The following is an 18,652-nucleotide window of genomic DNA, read 5'->3' as shown; positions in this document are numbered from 1 at the left end:
GGTGCTGATGTCAATGGCCCACAGACACCTAGGACGCAGTAGCAGACCCAAGGGTTGGGACACACAGAGGGAAATTGGGTCACTCTTTTATACCCTGATTTCCCTGCTCTTTTCATCTGAGAGCACGTGAGTTTCTTAACCTTTGTACCCACTTGTGCCCCTACAGATCCATGGATTCTGTTTGTTTTTCCCTCTGATAATTACCATGGCCTTTCATATTTAATCAATTTAAACAGCAATTAGTGGCTTTACTGATGGAATCCAGAGATTAGGATGTGATAACAAATGTGAAATGCACTGGAGACAAAGGATCCTGGTGCCCACATCTAGTGGGAAATGGGTGCTGGCAACTTCTGCCAAAACAATGGAACAATTTGTGCCTTGGCTCCAAAGTCCATGTGTTGTTTGGAAATTTACAATAGACTCTCCACTTCTTCCATTTTAGTTTCTTGTTCCTCTCCTCAGACTCATCTATAGTCTCCTGTATGCAATTCTCACAGTCCATGACACTCTGATCTTTATTTTTAATTTCTTGGTTCACAATTAGCCAACACTTATGGGATATCTACTTTGTGCTCACCTTTGCACTAAGCTCTAGGAGCACAGAAAATTCAGAAATGGTCCTGGTATGCAAAGTTGGCATCCTGTCAAATGACAGACACATAATCTAATTACAAGGTGATGTGATCACCCTAACATTCACATAAAGCAAGCAGAGACAAGGAGTGATAGATCCTGGTGGAATGAAAGCCTTCAGAGAAGAGGTAACATTTGAGAAGGGATCTTGCCAGATGGTGGATGAGAAAATAAGGAAGGTGGAAAAGCCACTGGAGGCAGAAGCAAAGCCTGGGCAATGGCACCCAGGAGCAAAGTGATGTGATGAAGTCAGAGAACATCATGACCAGCATGGCCACAAGAGCAAATCTCAACGTGGCTCCTTGCAAGCCAAGACCCAGCTGAAGGACTGGCCCTGGGGCTGTGCAGTCCTCATCATGCTAACTGTAGCTCTGGAAATTATTTTCTACTCCAGACCCACAGCAATGGAAAGGACTATTATGCTAAAATAGGAATACTCTTGATTCCACAAAACTGTATTCAAGTAGTTTGTATTCAGTATCCACAGTCTTTTAACTTCTAGTCCATTGAACTATTTATTATCGTGCTTCATACTGATGGAGCACACCTTGGAGCATCTGGATCAAACTCTGGGAGCACAGCAGTAAGTGTCTACATGGACATGACCAGATGGTGAGGCAGACCTGGTATGCTATGCTGAGCAATATGGACTGTATTCCATAAAGAGTTAAGGAACCATTATTTATTTTAATCCTGGAAATGACACACATTTAATGCCTTCTATACACACTTCACTGGTTTCTAGATTGTAGTCTTTGAGAAGCATGTGGTTTTCAAAATGATTCCCTATGTAAAGTTATGGCAGCACGAGAGATTATTGGAACTTTGTCATAAATCTACTCCTGAACACTTTGAGCTATGCACAAAACCCAAAGAGGTTCTAATATCATATTTTTTTCTTTATAGAAAGAAATTCTTAAAAAATTTTAAAATGTTTATTTATTTTTGAGAGAGAGAGAGAGAGAGATACAGAGTGAGAGTCAGGGAGGAGCAGAGAGAGGGAGACACGGAATCCGAAGCAGGCTCCAGGCTCTAAGCTGTTAGCACATAGCTTAACACGGGGCTTGAACTCATGAACCATGAAATCATGACCTGAGCTGAAGTTGGACACTTAACCGACTGAGCCACCCAGGCTTCCCAAGAAATACTTGAATGGAAACATGAAGATTGACAGAAGATATGCTTATACCAGATACATATTTCATTTAACCACTGTCACAACCTTAGCAGCTGATTTAATTATCCCATGATCACATAGTTTATCAAAGACACAGCTGAGATTTCATGTCTGGTTTGTCTGAACTCAACCTGTACATCAGCGCAACCCCTCCTCTAAGCTCAAGGCGCTCATGCTCTCTCTGCTTCAATGAATGCAAAACTGTTGACTTTAACAATAATGACAGATTTATTTTGATTTAATTTTCTGTACAAAAGTATTCTAATTGCTTTTCTTCTGCTCGCCTAGTTTTCTTCCTACCTGCAGAGAAAATGTAACCCTGTCTGCTGCTGCCCCCCAGTGGCAGTATTCCTAACTCAACAAAAACCAAGCATTTGGGAAACTTTTATGTGACCCTTCAAAAGTCAAATGAGAAAGTGACAATAGCTCCTAACATGGTGTCCACAGCTCACCTTCATGTGCGGAGGCAACTGGTGCCTGCTCATTAGTCCTGCCCCCTTGCCCGCCAGCGTCATACGTTATCAGCCGATCCTGGGACTTGATCGCCGGCCTCGGGCCACTTGTCATCCCTTAACCCGCCCAGGCTCCATTGTTGCACTTACCAAGGCTTCTTTGCAGCGAGACTTTAGTACATGAGCTCTCGAAGTCTGATTCCCTCAGCATGAGATATAATGTCTGTGAAGCACAGAGCAGCCACTGCGGGTTCCCAGAGGTACATCATTTGAGTACTTGCCTTCTCTCTCCCGCTAGCGATTCAAGTCTTGGGGAAGCCTGGTTCTTGAAATATCACCCACTGTCCTCAGCCCAGCGGCCTCCACTCAGAATTATCCACCAGGAGAGGGAAAAGGGGAGCAGCATACATAGGCTTCTCCCCCAGTTATCCAGGGGTGCTTGGCTCCTTCTCTTCAAGGTATTGGGTCTATTAAAATGTCATTGCTGTAGCCCCTCCTAGTGGTCCAAGGAGGAAATACATTTATGGATACACATTTCTCTTTTCAACCAACCCATATATATATTTTTTTTAAATCATGATTTCATACTGCTACTTCTGAGTCTAACACCACAGGGTTCATTCTAGCCTTTTCTGTTTTCCTATTTATAACTTTTTTCCTCCGACAGTGAGAAACATGGCCCTTCTTACCCACAGTGGATCTCCTTCTATGTTTAATTCTGGAATACAGACAGCAATTTCAGAATTGCTACCTTACATACCTGTAAAAGGCAAATTTGTTAGAGGCCAGTATTCATCCATAGTTCCTTTATCTTCAGCCTCTCAATATATAGGCAAAATGTCATTTTCCAAAGTGACTAAGGTTTGTTTTCTGCCCTATTTCCTTTGATTGATTATGTTGGTGGTGGTTTTTAATGCTAAGTACAGGTGTCACTGTTTGTGGTTTAATTCTGAATTGCTCTAGCACCACTACAACCATCCTTGATTTTATTTATTTGTGGAATGTGAAACATTCTCCTGGTTCGAAAAGTCAGACACTTTTACACATGTAAATACACATGTAAATACACATGTAAATACGTGACACAAATACGCATACTCAGCTAAGTGTCATCCCCCCATCCTTTGAACCCCGTTCCCGATCTCCATTCTCTCCGCACCACCCTCACCCACTCCTGCAGTTTTCGATTCTATTATTTCCGTGTTTCTCCTTCCTCTATTGCTCTGAGCACAAATGAGCAGTTTTTTCTTACATGTAGGATAGGGTACTACAGATGTTCTTTTGCACTTTTGATCTCTTGACAATAATATAGATGCTGTTTAAATGATGCACTTAGATGACAATGCCAAGAGAGCGTGAATGTAAATACAGAAGAAAAGGGACCCAAGGAAGAGACTTGGAGCTCCCCAACAGAAAGAGATCAAGAAAGGAGAAATCAGCATAGAACACTGTGAAGGAATGACCAGCCAGGCAAAATCAAAACCCGGAAGCATAGTTAAGAAAGTGTGTCAGTGGGGTACATGGTGGCTCAGTCTGTTAAGGGTGTGACTTTGGCGCAGCTCATGATCTCACAGTTTGTGAGTTCAAGTCCCACATCAGGCTCTCTGGTCTCAACCCACTGCAGATCCTCTGTCTCCTTCTCTCTCTGTCTCTCCCCTACCCGTTCTCACACTCACATGCACTTTCTCTCTCTCTCTCAAACATAAATAAACATTTTTAAAAAAGCATGTTGATGAGGACAAAGTGACTACATGTGTCAGTGCTGCTGCTGCATCAAGGAATGTCAGAAGTGAGACTTGACCACTGTAACAGCGTGGGCATCACCAGTGACCTTGGCAAGAGTAGTTCTGATGTATTAATGGGAGAAGATGTTACCCTGGAGTGAAATAAGAGGATTGTGGGAAGCTTCCCTGGAAGAGGTTCCAGCTCTGATCATCAGCAAGGTGAGTATTGTTCAAGGCAGAGAGGGAAGCAACATAAGCCACGCTGGAAAACATCAGCATGGGCTAGACCCAAACTCCCTCCTTCCAAAAACGGCGGTAAGGGAAAGTGAACTTGAAAGGCAGAGCTGACAATCACATTGCTCAAGTTTTCAAGAAAAGAACTCTAGGGAACTCAGATGGATTCTTGTGTTTCCAGTTTATTCAACAGAAAAGAGATTAAGTCAGTGTGTCTCCCGGCTTTGCTCATACCCGTGAGTGGCTTATGAATATCTGGGTAAGAGCAGCTCCTGTCAGAGAACTCACAAGAAAAGGTAAGGCCTTTCCCCACCTTCTGCTTTCAACAGAGCTTAGGCTCCTTGACCCACAGCAGGGTTTTCTGAGTTTTCTTTCTTTAGAGAGAGAGCACTTGTTGGAAGGGTCATCGAACTGACAGAGGAATCGCTCCCATTAATGGGAACACAGGGGTTGTCAAAAGCAAGATGAGTGTGTCCTGGGGCTAGATGATGGGGCCAAAGGGTGGCTTCCTGCTTTTGGCTTCTGTCTAAAGACCAAAGTACCCCACCAGGTGGTCTGTGTTCACCTCAGATGTGGTGGCCTCGCCTCTAAGGGTCTTGGCCTGCCCGTCAGGAATGACTGTCATATTTCCAGAGGGGTTAGTCATCATTTCAGGGGTTACAACCCTCTTTCCAAGGGGCACGATCTTCTCTCCGGGGGACTTAGTCTGACTTTCCATAGAAACCATAATGGTCTCTCCAAAGGCCTCAGTCTTCCCTTCCACAGCTACCATGTACTTTCCAAAGGACATAGTTTTGCCCGGAGGGGTCACAATCTCACTTTGGTGGCCTCTAGTCATATCTGCAGACTTCCTAAGGGTGTTGGAAGCCGTAGACTTTCCTCCTGAGGACAAAGGTCCCATTTCACTGGTTACGGTTCGCCTTGCAGGATCAGTTCTTGACAAACTCATAGCAGGTGAGGGCCAAAATTTTGGTGAAGGAGTTGAGCTGAAGTCTGGAGGAAATCATTAGAACAGGGTCAGACTCCCACCGCTTCCTTCCCATCCTGTTAATTACTGGGAGGACTACAACCCCTCTGGCCTGAAGTACTCGCTCCCCAAATCCAGAACCAAAGGATTTCATAACGCACCTACTTGGGAGCATAGGTAAAATCCCACCACGTTGAAGCCCTGCTCCTTCACCTCCTCATGTTGACCTGATCCCAGGAACCTAAGGACACTCAGCAGACCTACATTTCTGGGGAATGACCCCAAGAAGCCTGCCAGTTTTCTATGCATAAGGCCTGACTTTGACCTCACTGATGACACCTTCAGCAAGACCTTGCTGCCTCCAGGGCCTAATGACAGAAACTTCCTGTGTCCCCCATGGTAGAAGGCACCAGGCCCAATGCAGAGGGCAAGGAGGCCACTCTGGACAGCATTTTGTAAAGAATTGGGTTGCATTCCCCTCCCTGCCCTTGACTAGCAAGTGTTGTCTTTCTGAGCCCCAGTGTCCTTGTCCATAAAATGATGGTTATAAATCATCTCAAAGGATGTTTCAGCTCTAGCATGCTGGATTCCATCTCCTAACTACCAGGGCAGTCTCTACTAACAAAGAGATATCAACAGAAATCTGACTTCTTTTTCTGGCTCTTGTCCCATGAAAACAGGAGGAAGCCACAGAGAAATAAACTGACGTATGTTGAGTGCTAACATTGAGTCAGTAGTTTTCATTCCTTATCTCATATAGTTCTTATAATAATGTCCTCAGTATGAGGATCATTCCCATGTTACAAATAGGGAAAACAAAGCTCAGAGGGTCAAATGGAGCGTGCCTCTAAATCCAGAAAATGGACTGGCCTAACGTCAGAGTTTATTCTCTTCCTTCAGTGTCATACTGTCCCACCAAAGTCTTCAGATCTAACAGAAGGCACCCACCCAGAGTCTGGCTATACAACCCCCAGCCCCACTTCCAAGCCATAGCTACTTACCAGCTTGCACCAGAAAACTATGCAATGTGGAGACAAGGGGGAAAGGGCCAGCACCACAGAAAGTGCCCTTGACATCATCCAGGTCCAATGTCCACACCATGGCTCCCCCCAGATTCTGTCCTTTTATGAACATTGCCTGAAAAAGTAGTAGTCAGTCAACCTGCTATGCTGGCCATCCCCCAGTCTGGGTGCAATGGCAAAACACTGAAGATGGACCATCAGAAAACACCAGTAGCATGGTTGGCAGTACAGCCTGGATCTGAACCTAGCCTTTACCACTTATTAGCTAAGGGATCTTGAGGAGGTCACACAAAACTTTGGCTCATTTATACAAAAGCATTTCCGGTATTTTTAGGAATCAAAGAATTCCTACATGTATATGCGACAGCATGGATGGGACTTGATGACATTATGCTGTGTGAAATAAACCCATCATCACAATAGGATACATATTGTATGATTCCACTCATAGGACGTACTTAGAGTAGTCACATTCACATGATTGGAAAGCATAGTGGCGATCACTGCTGGGGCTAGGGGAGAAGGGACTGGGGCTTCAGTTTGGGAAGATGAAAACATTCTGGAGATGGGGCGCCTGGGTGGCTCAGCTGGTTGAGCGTCTGTCTCATGATTTCGGGTCAGGTCATGATCCCAAGGCTGTGGGATCAAGCCCCACGTTGGGCTCTGCACTGAGCATGGAGCCTGCTTAACATTCTCTCTCTCTAAAAAAAAAAAATGTTCTGGAGATAGATCGATGGTGGTGATAGTTCCACAACAATGTGACTGCACTTAATGCACTGAACTGGACACTTAAAAATGGGCCAAATGGCAAATTTTATGTTTATGTATATTTCACCACAATTTTAAAAATGATTTTTAAAAAAAGAACTCCTACCAGTAAAATATTTGGATCAAAACCTTGCACATAGTAAATGTCCACAAATAATAAAAACGGTCTTACCAGGATCCCAGTGCTAATCATTATCATCATCACGCTAAGAAACAGATATTGCTATATTATTTAAAAAATCACTTCCACATACCGTATATCATAGTGATACCATAAAGAAGAGATAAAGCAGGTAATACTGTACCCTTTCCACAGATAAGAAAATAAAGGCTTTTGTTCATAATTTTTTAAACCTCAGATATAGGGGTGCCTGGGTGATCCAGTCAGTGGAGTATCTGACTCTTGACTTCAGCCCAGGTCATGATCTCAGGGTCATGAGATTGAGCCCCCCATCAGGCTCCGTGCTCAGTGTGGATTGGGATTCTCTCTCTCTCCCCACCTCTGCATCTCTCTCTCTTAAATAAAATAAAATAATAAAGTAAAATAAAATAAAATAAAAATTTTTACAAACCATTAAAAAAAAAACCTCAGCTATAACTAAATGGCAGGGTTTAGACCCAAATCCGGGCTCTATTACTACTTTGCTTGTATTCTCTGTCACAGGTGATGGAAAAGACAAACTCCATCCCATCCAAATAGCTACATGACTTGGCCAAATCAGTTGGTACCTTTCTAGGATTTATGTTCCCCAAATGTAAAACAAGAAGAAGGAACCCAATTATAGGTAAGCTGAAATTGCCAAGATTCGGAGATTTTATGCTGCTTGCAAAGCACCAAGTTAGCCACCAGTTTACATGTGCGCACACATGATCTCTGGATCAGAGAACAGACCATTATTACTCACAGCAAAAGACCAATCAGAATAGCACTTTGACTTTGCTTCCCATGCCCCAGGTGCCCAAAGAATGACATGGTGAAGGCCAGATATACACCTGCATGTGCAGTGAGGTCTGCGGCACAGAAGGATCCTGAAACTATGAGACTTGAGCTTACATAGGACAGCTGGCAAATCAGACCCTTCTCCCCTCCGGAGAGTTTGAAAGCTTCACTGGGATGTAGACAAGTCCTCTCTGGAGAGGGGACTTCTATAGTCTCTGAAAGTCAGCAAAGGCTCTGGGGGAAGAGGGGAAGGCAGCTTTCTATTGTTATCATAGCTGGTCTGTTTCTTTTGCTCAAAATGCCCAGACAGGGCAGCATCACTGAGAAATCCAGGGATAATTATCTCCCACTGATGACCTCTGAGGTTTCTTCCAGCTCTGGGATTCTGTGATGCAATCCTTTAATCACCCTCCCACAGGGCTCCATTCCCCTCTAGCTCTGCAAGGCATGGTAGCTGCCCCTCAAAGCGAAAATACCAGGCCTGCTGGTCTCAGGCTTCCCCGGACATGCACAGGTCAGTGCCCTCTCCCATGTCCTGTGGGTCATATATTGAATTCCATCCAACTGGGTGATTCCATTGAGTCACTGGAATTTTCTGTGTGTGTCCTTGGTTCCCAAACTGGAATAAGATCCTGGGGGCTGAAGGCCATGCTTTCCACCTCTCTCCTTGCAGCGGGCCTCCCCCAGTGGTGTGCACAGATAAGGTACGTGGTGGATCTTCACAAATACTTCCTGGTCACCTGTGCTCTCTACCCCAAACTTCCTGAAAAGAACATCAAGCCCCCGTCGCTCCTGTATCACTGAGAGGAGACTGTGACTTCTCTCTAATGAAACCCCATATCCAGGCAGTTGCTAAGTCTTGACAGTTTCTCATTCAGACACTACCTCCTCTTGCAACCACCTGGTCCCGCCCTCAGGATGTCCCTGGCACACCCCCGAGTCCCTCTGAGCTTCCCAGATGCCAAACCGGTTACAGCGGGATCACAGAGGAACATAGTAAAAAACAGTTCCCAGATTCTAAGACTTGCAGAATATTCAGGGATGCATTTATCAAGTCTCAGGGGGTTCCAAAGGAGAGGGAGGTTCAGAAATCACCAAAGCATGTGATTTCTGTTTTAATTCCATATACAAACCTTGCCAGACTCAATTTGTTTAACATTGCTTGCATGGGACGAAGGGGTGCTCACAGTTAGTTTCTAAAGGTTTCAAACTTGCAGGTCTTACACCTGCACAGAAAGCTGATTTTGCCTTAAAATGCCTGCAAGAAGAGGTCCAAATACCTTTGCCCGCATTCAGGTCCCTCTATAAACTGACTTGCACTTTGCTGTCGTCTCTTACACTTTACAAAAATTCTCTGCCCCACCCAAATTCTTCTTTGAACTCACTTTGAATGCGCTTTCAGCACCCACTGAGCCTCTCTCCAGGTCATTATCTCCTCTTGCTGCTCTCTTCCCTGAGGAAGCCCTCCCTGGCTTTCCTACTCCTGACACATATCAGTGATATTCATGGAGCGCTTAGCATGATCTTCCTCATATTGGTATTTATCCGTTATGAAGTTATCTGGCCCAAGCAGCACAAAAGAAACTGTTGCCAAAAATCTGGGTAAACCTAGGGAAGTCATTTCTCCCCTCAGAATGGAGACTCCTTTTCTTCCAAAGAAGAGGGTAGGGGCGCCTGTGTGGCTTAGTCAGTTAAGCATCTGACCCTTGATTTCGGCTCAGGTCATGATCTCTCGGTTTTTGAGTTCGAGCCCCACATTGGGCTCTGTGCTGACAATGCAGAGCCTGGTTAGGATTCTGTCTCCCACTCTCTCTCTGCCTTGCCCCCACTTGCTCTCTATCTCTCTCCTTAAAAGTTAAAGAAGAAGAAGAAGAAGAAGAAGGAGGAGGAGGAGGAGGAGGAGGAGGAGGAGGAGGAGAAGGAGAAGGAGAAGAAGAAGAAGAAGAAGGGGAAGAAGAAGAAGAAGGGGAAGAAGAAGAAGAAGAGGAAGAAAAGGGTTGGTAGACGGGATTAGAAAACTCCAGTTAGGTCAGGTATGACTGAAACTCACCTGATCTAGTCAACTTCATGTTTTCATCTCTTCCCAAGGACACACACACACACACACACACACACATTGTACAGATAAGAGCCTCATGGAAATCAGAGGGAAACTATACGCTGGAAGAAAGGACCATGGTCTTACCTTGTGTCTGAAGCTGACGACATCATCATAGCCAACCCACATGTGCCCCTTGTAGGCATATGGGACACACTGATCATCCACCCAGCGCTTCATCGCTTTCTGGAGAAAGGAGCAAATCTACCAGGGGGATCACCGTTAGTTCTGGGAAGTACCATGGAGACAAGCACCAGCAGGCAAATAGCTCTTTTCCCAGTGACAACGAATCCAAGAATCCCTAACCAGGGAATGAGAAGGGGCAGACCAAAGAGGGAGGGGAAAGCCAGGCACAAAGGACCTCCTCTCATTTCTGAGCAAATTCCTTCTAAAATATGTTCCTATCTCTAGTGTCTGTGGCGGAAAGAGAGAGAGAAACAAGGATTGGCTGACATCCTTAGAAACCAAATCAGGGTTTGCTAAATAATTCCAATATCAAACTACAAACGGTAACCTATCTGACCCTTGACCAAACCCGTATCTTTTTCAAAGAGTTACCGTTAACAAACCTCTCCTGTCTTTAGAAATCAGCACGAAGGGGCCCAGTCTCGGAGGCTGTCCAACTAGCTTGTGACCCTCTAATTAATTTAAGGTTTCTCAGAGGTAAGATGAACTGGGTTGTTACAATCAGTCAAGCATGTGGGCATTGACTAGGTGCCTGGCATTGTGCTAGAAACCATATGCTACAAAGAAGCAGAAGTATTCAAGGGGGTTGCAGAAGTTAATGTCTGAGGCTTTTTCCCCCTTTCCTCTCCTCTCCTTTCTTTCTTTCTTTCTTTCTTTCTTTCTTTCTTTCTTTCTTTCTTTCTTTCTTTCTTCCTTCCTTCCTTCCTTCCTTCCTTCCTTCCTTCCTTCCTTCCTTCCTTCCTTCCTTCCTTCCTTCCTTCCTTCCTTCCTTCCTTCCTTCCTTCCTTCCTTCCCTTTCTTTCAAGGTTCTGCCTATCAAACATCTCTTTGGTCTATACAGTCTTTCAAAACCATTTTTTCAACTATGCCATCACGCATAACCGCACTTACTGGAATAGCAGGAAACATCTCTATCCAGTCCGACTGCACCTCCACTGCTACCTGAGGCACCCCCACACACCATGTGCCTCCGTACCTGCCATCCTTGGCCTGCAGGGCCCTTCCCTCCTGGCATTCCTGCCCATCAGGATCATTCCTGTGCTCCAGAGCCCTGCTCTAAAGCTATCTGCTCAATGAGACCTTTCCAGATCCCTGTGCCTCTTACTGTCCTCTCTTGTGTTTTATAGTCCCTTGGGTCCATGTCTCTTTCCTTCACTCAGTAGCAAGCTTTGCTGAGATGGGGATTCAGGGAGTGGGACTGGGGTAAGAGGAAAGAGCCTGTAGTAGAGGAGACCTTGGAATTGCTTCAACATAATCTCATAGTGGGAGGGAGAGAGTCAAGGAGCAGAGATGAAACAAGATGGCCCAGGAGCGATTAGAGATTGACGCTGGTGCGGCATGAGTGATGGTGGCAGAGGAGGGGAGGAGATGATACTATTCTTTCACTTTTGCAAATATTTGAAGTTATATATAATTCAAGTACTAACAGTTCTTATTTAGGCCAGAAAGTAAGTCAGGATTGACTTGTATAACCATTAAGATTCTCTCTAGGGGTGAAATACCTGTCCCCCTTCATTTAGACTTCACCCAGCCCCTCATCCCTTACAAGGACCTCAAACAACTTCTCAGATAAAGAAGAGGGAAATATCTCAGATAGTGGATTTCTCTTGCCCTATCCAGTCAGCACAGAGCACTGCACCCCCACTCCTACCTGAAGCGCCCTCGCACACCATGGGCCTCCGCACCTGCCATCCTCGCCCTGCGGGGCCCTTCCCGCAAACTACCTCTTTGTCCTCCAGCCGTCACCCTTGCCTTTGCCCAGTTGTCTTTGCTCTTCCCCGACAGAGGACGGAGGAGCCCTGACTAATAGACAGAGGTCCCTATTCCCGTCACCTCATAATAAGCCAAGAAACCATCTTGCTTGGTGTACTTTCCCGAAAGCGCAGCTCCCTGGGCTTTGGCCCGTAGCCCATTCTTAGAGGCTTCAAGGAGGTTAAAGGTCCGTCCGTAGGTGGGCAGCCCCATGAGGAGCTTCTCTGCGGGTGCCCCCAGACTCCGCCAGCATCTCACGGCATGTGCCTGCAGGTGCGAAGAGCACAAACCCCTCCGTGTTACTGAGAGCCAATGGCCTGGGCCCAGGGGCGGGTGTCTGGATCCCTCAAGATCTTTCCTTACCGAAGATTTGGAGTCTCCAGGCACAGAGAAGAGGGGGCTATTGTGTCCTGTGAACTTTTCCCAGCTCCCATGAAAGTCATAAGACAAGACATTGATGAAATCCAGGAGTCTGCAAGGGCAGCAGGGGGAGGTATGGAGACGGGGCTACCTCGATTTTCAAGTCAGATCGCCCTAGGACTAATGAGCCGACTGGCTGTGCGTTGGCCACTCGAGCTTCTCCCCCCTTTCGGCCTGGGGTGCCCGCCCATCTGTGCCATCCACTTGAGATGTGTCACCGCAGAAAAATGCTGGTTAGGATAGGCGTGCATGAGGACCCCGGCCGTTTCCATGGAAGTAGATGGCAGTCGGACAAGAAAACACATTCACGGCTGACACAAGGGCCAACGGAGGTCGCCTAAGTTGTCATGAGGAAGGTGGTACTGCCCCATGGCAGCTAGAGAGCTTCCATCCTTCCATCCTTCCAGACACCAGTGAAGCCCCCTCTTCCAGAACACTTTCAGGATGACCAAGTGCAACTAAGTACTTCCCAGGTCACCAGTGCACCGGTGCACCAGATTCCATCATTCAATTTTAATCTGGCCATTGGCCTCCGTACCCTTGCTCTCCATTTTAGAGCTGAAGCAGTTGAGACTCTGAGGTTACCTGACTGGCCTCAGGTCACCCAGCTGGCCTTCCTGGCTGTTAAGGCCAATGCTGACAAACTCTATGTCCCATGGGGTCCCTCCCTTTTGTCCCCACGCCGAAGCCAGGCTCCCCGGCGTGATCACACACCGAAACTCCCCCATCCTCTCTCTTGTTCTGCATCGGCCTTCCTGCCTCATCTGTAAATACTTGATTCCTGAGCTTCAAGAAAAGTAGCCCAGAGCTGGCATGTCCAGAAAGAGTAAGTTATGAGTGATCTTTTGTTTAGCTTTGTAACTTTTTTGCAGAGCCCCCCACCCCCACCCCCACCCCACCACGCTCTGAAGGCTAGACCTGGTTGGGCATTCCTCGTTTTGTTTTTGTGGCAGTGGCTGCTGACTCCTCGGCCTCTCTGATGTCAGCCACATGCCGCACGGTGTGTGTCTACGCCTGTACCCGGGGACAGCAGAGGCTGGGCCACCTGGTAGTCTCTCCTGTGAGACTCAGTAAAGGGCTTTGCAGAAGTCTCTGCTCACGATGAAGTGACTGTGGCCATTGGTTCTACAACCCCGTCCAGGCTCCTAAAGAAACTGATCCCTGTCCCCACCTATGTTCCTCCTCTGCCCCTCCCCCCCTCCCCAAATAGCGCCCGCTCATGGAGAGCTCACAGGCAGAGTGCCTGTGCAGCGCCATGGTTCTGATTCACTCCCGTCCCACCAGGCAGCACCCACTCACTTTCCCAGAAGGCGCACGTCATAAGCTGTTCTGATGATCTGTTCGTCCCCAGAGACGGCAGCAGAGAGCAGCAGCTTGGGACGCCTGGTAAGCTGCGCCTCCTTCTGGAAGGCAAACAGGAGTTCCTGCCAAGAGAGAGGCGATGCAGGCACTCAGACAGAAAAGTCAGGGAAAGAAAGTATGGTCCAGAATACTTTTATTTACAGAGCCCCTTGAGCCAGGCTCTAGGGACATGGAGGTGAGTCAGACACAGCCCCTGCCCAGGCTCATGAGAAAGGCAGCTGCCGGGAGCCACACCGGCCTCTCTGGATGGCAATCACAGCAAGGAAGTGGCAATATTTGCAGCTCCTACCATGAGAAATGAAAACTGGTATCTCCTTCTGCTACTATTGGCTCATGTTGGATATAAGCCTGCTGATATTGACCAGGCCTCACAATATTCCATATCAGACCCATATTCTGAATACAGATACCTCATAAGGAAAAGCATATTCCTGCCTTTACAAAACAGATTTTAGATGAAAGTTCTATGGGCGATTGTCAAAAGGCTCTTCCTATGGGCCTTGAAGATCCGAGACTTAGGGGGTTAAGAACACAAGAATTACAATTGAGCCTGGCCCTGAAACCAAGGGCCTATTTTGGGGTTAAGAGCAAAACATAGTTACCATATTTATCTTTGCTAATTGGTGAAACATAACAGTCCCTTCCTCAAGGTCTACTTTCTTCAAACACCCTCTCTTACACTGGCAGCTGGGATGAGGATAGATAAGAGTAAACATAACCCAGGGGCAAAAGACTGACCCATTCAGGGCCCCCATGTTAGTCTCCACAAACAAACCAATTCAGAAACATTCATCTTCTTGAGAGCCAGACAAAATACTCCTAATTTATCTATATACAATTTGACCTATATGTTATCCTGTTTTTCACTAAGAACATTCTGTTATTTCCTTGGTTGGAATAATTCTGCAATTGATACCACAAAAGGCCTCCCATTGTAAGAAATTCCTTTCTATGACTTCATCTTGTTGCTGAACCTTTAAATAAAGACACGAAAACTGACAGGACAGAGATGCCTGCCTGGTGATCAGAAAGAATCTCGGGGCTCTCTCACTCCCTCGCCGACACCATCCATCCTTCAGGGACCCCTGGACCTGTCAGAGCCGGCCTCTGGCAGGCAGCCTGGAGCCAATGAGTAAGTGACTTAATAGAGAGGTGGCCAGGCAGGGTCGGGAGCACAGGCTGCCTGAGGGAGCCCAGGAAGCGCACAAAGGAGGCATCACTAGGGCTGCAGTGTCGAGCAGGACCCAGATGTGACAGAGAAAAAGAGCCACCACAAGGACCCTTGCTCTTTGGTCCAACACCTCTAGAATGGCAGTAAGGGAACGTTCTGCTACCGCTCTCCTGCCCCTGTCCCCACCTGGCCTTCTGCTGCTCCCACACCCTGAGCCCAGATATGTCCAAAGTAGAATCATTTCTGAATTCTGCAGCTGCCAGACTTGGCCTTACTTCAATTAAGAGGAGAAAAGTCCATCGGTCATTCCTGGGACTGCCTCTTACTCCAGGGTACAAGAAGAAGAGGTCCAGCCCATCAAAGTTATGTGTCCTCAGGAGGGATATAACGGAATCAATAAACCTTTCCCGGTTGGCTGATGTGGAGAGCATAGTGGTGAACCTGCAGGAGGTGGGGGTGGGGGTGGGGGTGGGGTGGGGAGGGTTGAGGAAGGTTTTCCTCAGAACCGCTACCTCCCCAAAGCCCCTTGGTTTGCACCCTGCAGAGGGCCCAGAGACAAAGGCAGGTCTTTGAAATTCTCAACCCTTCCTAAAAGCCCCTCCCAGCCCTGGGGGGCTAAATAGCCAGGAGTGGGGAATTCAAGTAACAGGGAGGGGAGGCAAAGTCTCACCTGGATGTGCCAAAGTTCCACCCACCAATGGACAGCAGGGTTTTCAGCTTCCTGTTCCTGTGACGTGGGATAGAGGGAGGTAAGCTGGGTCCCTCCAGTGGGCCCTTGGGGAGCAGTGGAAAGTTAGGGGGGCGGGGAGTGAAAGATGAAGCCAGGTGGAGGGAAGGAGAGAGATGAGCAGAGCAGAGAACACGGAAGAAAAGGAACGAAAGGAGAGGAGAACACTCAGCCCAGGCATCATCACAACCCGACCTCCCAGGTTGTCCAGAGTCCACCAAGCTCTCCCACATCTCATGATGCTCTCATGCAGAGGAAAAGAAGAAGTCTAAAAATGTTTCTCTTCACTGTTTTCTTAGTCAGCAAATATTTATGGAGCAATTACTATACACCATTGATTGCTTTAGGTGCCTGATTGTGATACAACAGAGAATAAGACAGACAAGCCCTGATCTCAGGGAGCTTGTGATCTAGTGACATGGGATTTTTACCCTGGCCATCTATAACCATTGGCACAGTGACAGACCTCTCCCCGGACAGGGGGAGAACCCAAGAGTTCTGGGGACAGGAATACAAGCACTCACTGAGCACCAGTTCTGCGCAAGGCACTCACCTAACCGCTGGTCTGCAAACATATAGAAGACACTGCCCCTTCCCTTGGGGGCCTCTCTACCTGGGGAAGGGGGGGAGTGCAGATGACAAATGGTAACAAAAACACTAGCAGTTGGGAAGCATCTGTGATATGCGGGCCCTCCTTGAATCCCTTTTTTGTGTGTGTGCATTTTTTAAACATTTTTTAAAAGTTTATTTATTTTGAGAGAGAGAGAAAGCTCAAGTTTGGGAAGAGCAGGGAGAGAGAGACTCCCAAGCAGGCTCCATGCTGTGAGTGTGGAGCCTGATACAGGGCTCAAACCCACAAACCATGAGATCATGACCTGAGCTGAACTCAGATGCTAAACTGCCTGAGCCACCCAGGTGCCCCTCCTTGAAACATCTTAATAGCATTAGTGCATGAACTCCTCCCCACTGTATTGAAGGGTGAGCTGGGGGTTGCTAGGCAGAGGCAACAGAGAGTCAAGGGGGCAAGAATGAGCTCAGGGTGTTTATTCACCAGGGAATTCTCGGGCAGGGATGCCCCTGAGCCCCACTTGAGAGGAGGCTAGGAGCACAAGAATCAGAAGGGAGTTGATGAGTTACAAGAGAAATGGGCGTAATTTTCTTCGGTCTGTAAAATCGAAAAATACGGTCCCCACATGCAGTCTGAACGCACCTCTCCTTGAGCCTGTTGAACTCTGGATAGGTAATTGTCTCATCCTGGAAACCCTTAGCCACGATCCGATTGTCATTCATTGAGGCAAAGGCAAATATCAGGTGGGTACAGAGAAAGGGGTCCAGGTCACGGGGCAAGATCAAGGCGGGGCCGGGTCGACTCTGAGCCCAGCCGGCAAAATAACACACCAGTTTGTGGGCAGCACCTGGCAAGGGAGAACACGCATTAGTTGGCAGAGACCCAGGGAGAGGATGGAGCTCAGCTTCCACAGAGCAGTGTGAACACAGCCCAAGAGGCCAGGCCACCATAACGTCCCCGTCCCCCCGTACAAACACACCCCAAAGCTATACTGGGGTCTGATACCCCCTCCACCCAACTGCTGAGGCCCATGGGGGAAAAGAATGCCTTATAAAATCCTGATCAGGATGGATCCTCAAGTCTGGACCCTGCCAATACAGTGACAAGTGGCAGGTTCCTGAAACTCTTCTGCTGAACTGCAATGGATGAACCGTGTCAGGGGCCAGGGCAGGGAGGGGCTGCCGGAGACACTCAACACAGCACTCCCCAGCTGGAGGAGCCCCCTGCTCCGGAGAGGAGGACACCATTTCCTTACCATCGTGGTGTCTCAGCACGAGAAACAGCCCTGCAGGAAACAGAGGATGGAATCACACTCCGATTCACATGCACGCCCCGAGTGACACGCCCCAGCCCACCCTCCGGTCTCCCAGTGCACCGGCCATCCGGCCCCAGAGCCAGATACAGATGCACAAACGGCGACACCCTCCCTTCACTTGTTTCCTCTTCTCCAAGTTGAGCCAATGGAGCTGAATCTGTCAAAGCTTTTATTTAACCCCAGCGAACACCACGTGGATACACACATGCTCCGCATAGGAACAGCGACGACTTAGAAGTAAGTCCTAGCGAAAGCCATAGGCCAGTGGTTCTCACCCCGGCTGCAAGTATAAAAAGCGATTCTCTGGTTCCTCCCCTGGAGATTCTGATTTCACTGGTCCAAGGTGGAATCGGGCATAAAGATATTTAATGGGCAGCTGGATTTGAGAACCGCTGCTCAGACGACTCCTGCCTGGGCCCCTCTGTCTCTTCACCGCGTCCCATCCCACCTCCACCTCAGCTGGTCCCTGAGTCCTAGGCTGCTTCTCAGGTGCTCGAGAGGCGATAACCGTAGGAAGCCTATTGTCTTCTGGACTGAGCGACATGTAGGGGCCGGGGACTGCCATACTCACCAACCCACAGCAACAGTCTCCCCATCTCAAAGGTCTGAGAGCTGCAAGGGCTTGAGTCGCTTTATAGGAACTTCCCTGGACACAGCCCCCAGACAGTGCTCGCATAGCCTGGCTACACACACACACACACACACACACACACACACACACAACCAGGGCGGTGATGAATGGGCTGCCGAGTCACAGTGACCCCAGCGCCCCCCCGTCCTCCCTCAAAGCCAACAAAGCAACAGCTAAGTCTCACACTGGCACACGGTGGGTGTCCGCCACGGGCCATGGCCAGGGCAGGGCAGTGTTCAGCCCAGTTCCTGGGATTCTTGCCACAGAGACTGAGTATGAGGAGGACACACTATGTGGAGGCAGTCATTCCATTGTTAGCAGATTATTAGTTAGGGAAAGCAGTGGGATATAAAGTTTAAAAGTCCCAGCCTTGGACCCAGGCAGGGCGAGGTTTGAACCTCCGCGTTACTTAGCTCTGTGGGCTTCAGCTTCCACACTCGTAAAACAGCCCCTATGGTTTTATAGGAATCAAAGGGCTCAGTGAACGGTAGCTGTTACTAAG

At 47.9% G+C, this 18,652-nt stretch overlaps 1 protein-coding gene across 1 annotated transcript; it reads right to left on the bottom strand.

The window, feature by feature from the left end:
• Positions 1-4,749: 4,749 nt before the first annotated feature.
• On the bottom strand, positions 4,750-18,115 carry OVGP1 (oviductal glycoprotein 1). Its single transcript, XM_039221660.1, has 11 exons — positions 18,091-18,115; positions 17,460-17,489; positions 16,847-17,051; positions 15,580-15,636; positions 15,185-15,350; positions 13,676-13,800; positions 12,320-12,428; positions 12,038-12,223; positions 10,106-10,222; positions 6,192-6,327; positions 4,750-5,216 (listed from the first exon to the last, which is right to left on the bottom strand). The coding sequence occupies exons 1-11, from the start codon at positions 18,113-18,115 to the stop codon at positions 4,750-4,752; spliced, it is 1,623 nt and encodes a 540-aa protein (XP_039077591.1).
• Positions 18,116-18,652: the final 537 nt, after the last annotated feature.

This window comes from Hyaena hyaena, unplaced genomic scaffold, assembly GCF_003009895.1.
Source record: "Hyaena hyaena isolate Hyena2069 unplaced genomic scaffold, ASM300989v1 scaffold_993, whole genome shotgun sequence".
Classification (NCBI taxonomy): Eukaryota; Metazoa; Chordata; class Mammalia; order Carnivora; family Hyaenidae; genus Hyaena; species Hyaena hyaena.
The sequence above is the reverse complement of the archived record's forward strand: the minus strand, read 5'-3'. Positions and strand labels throughout refer to the sequence as shown.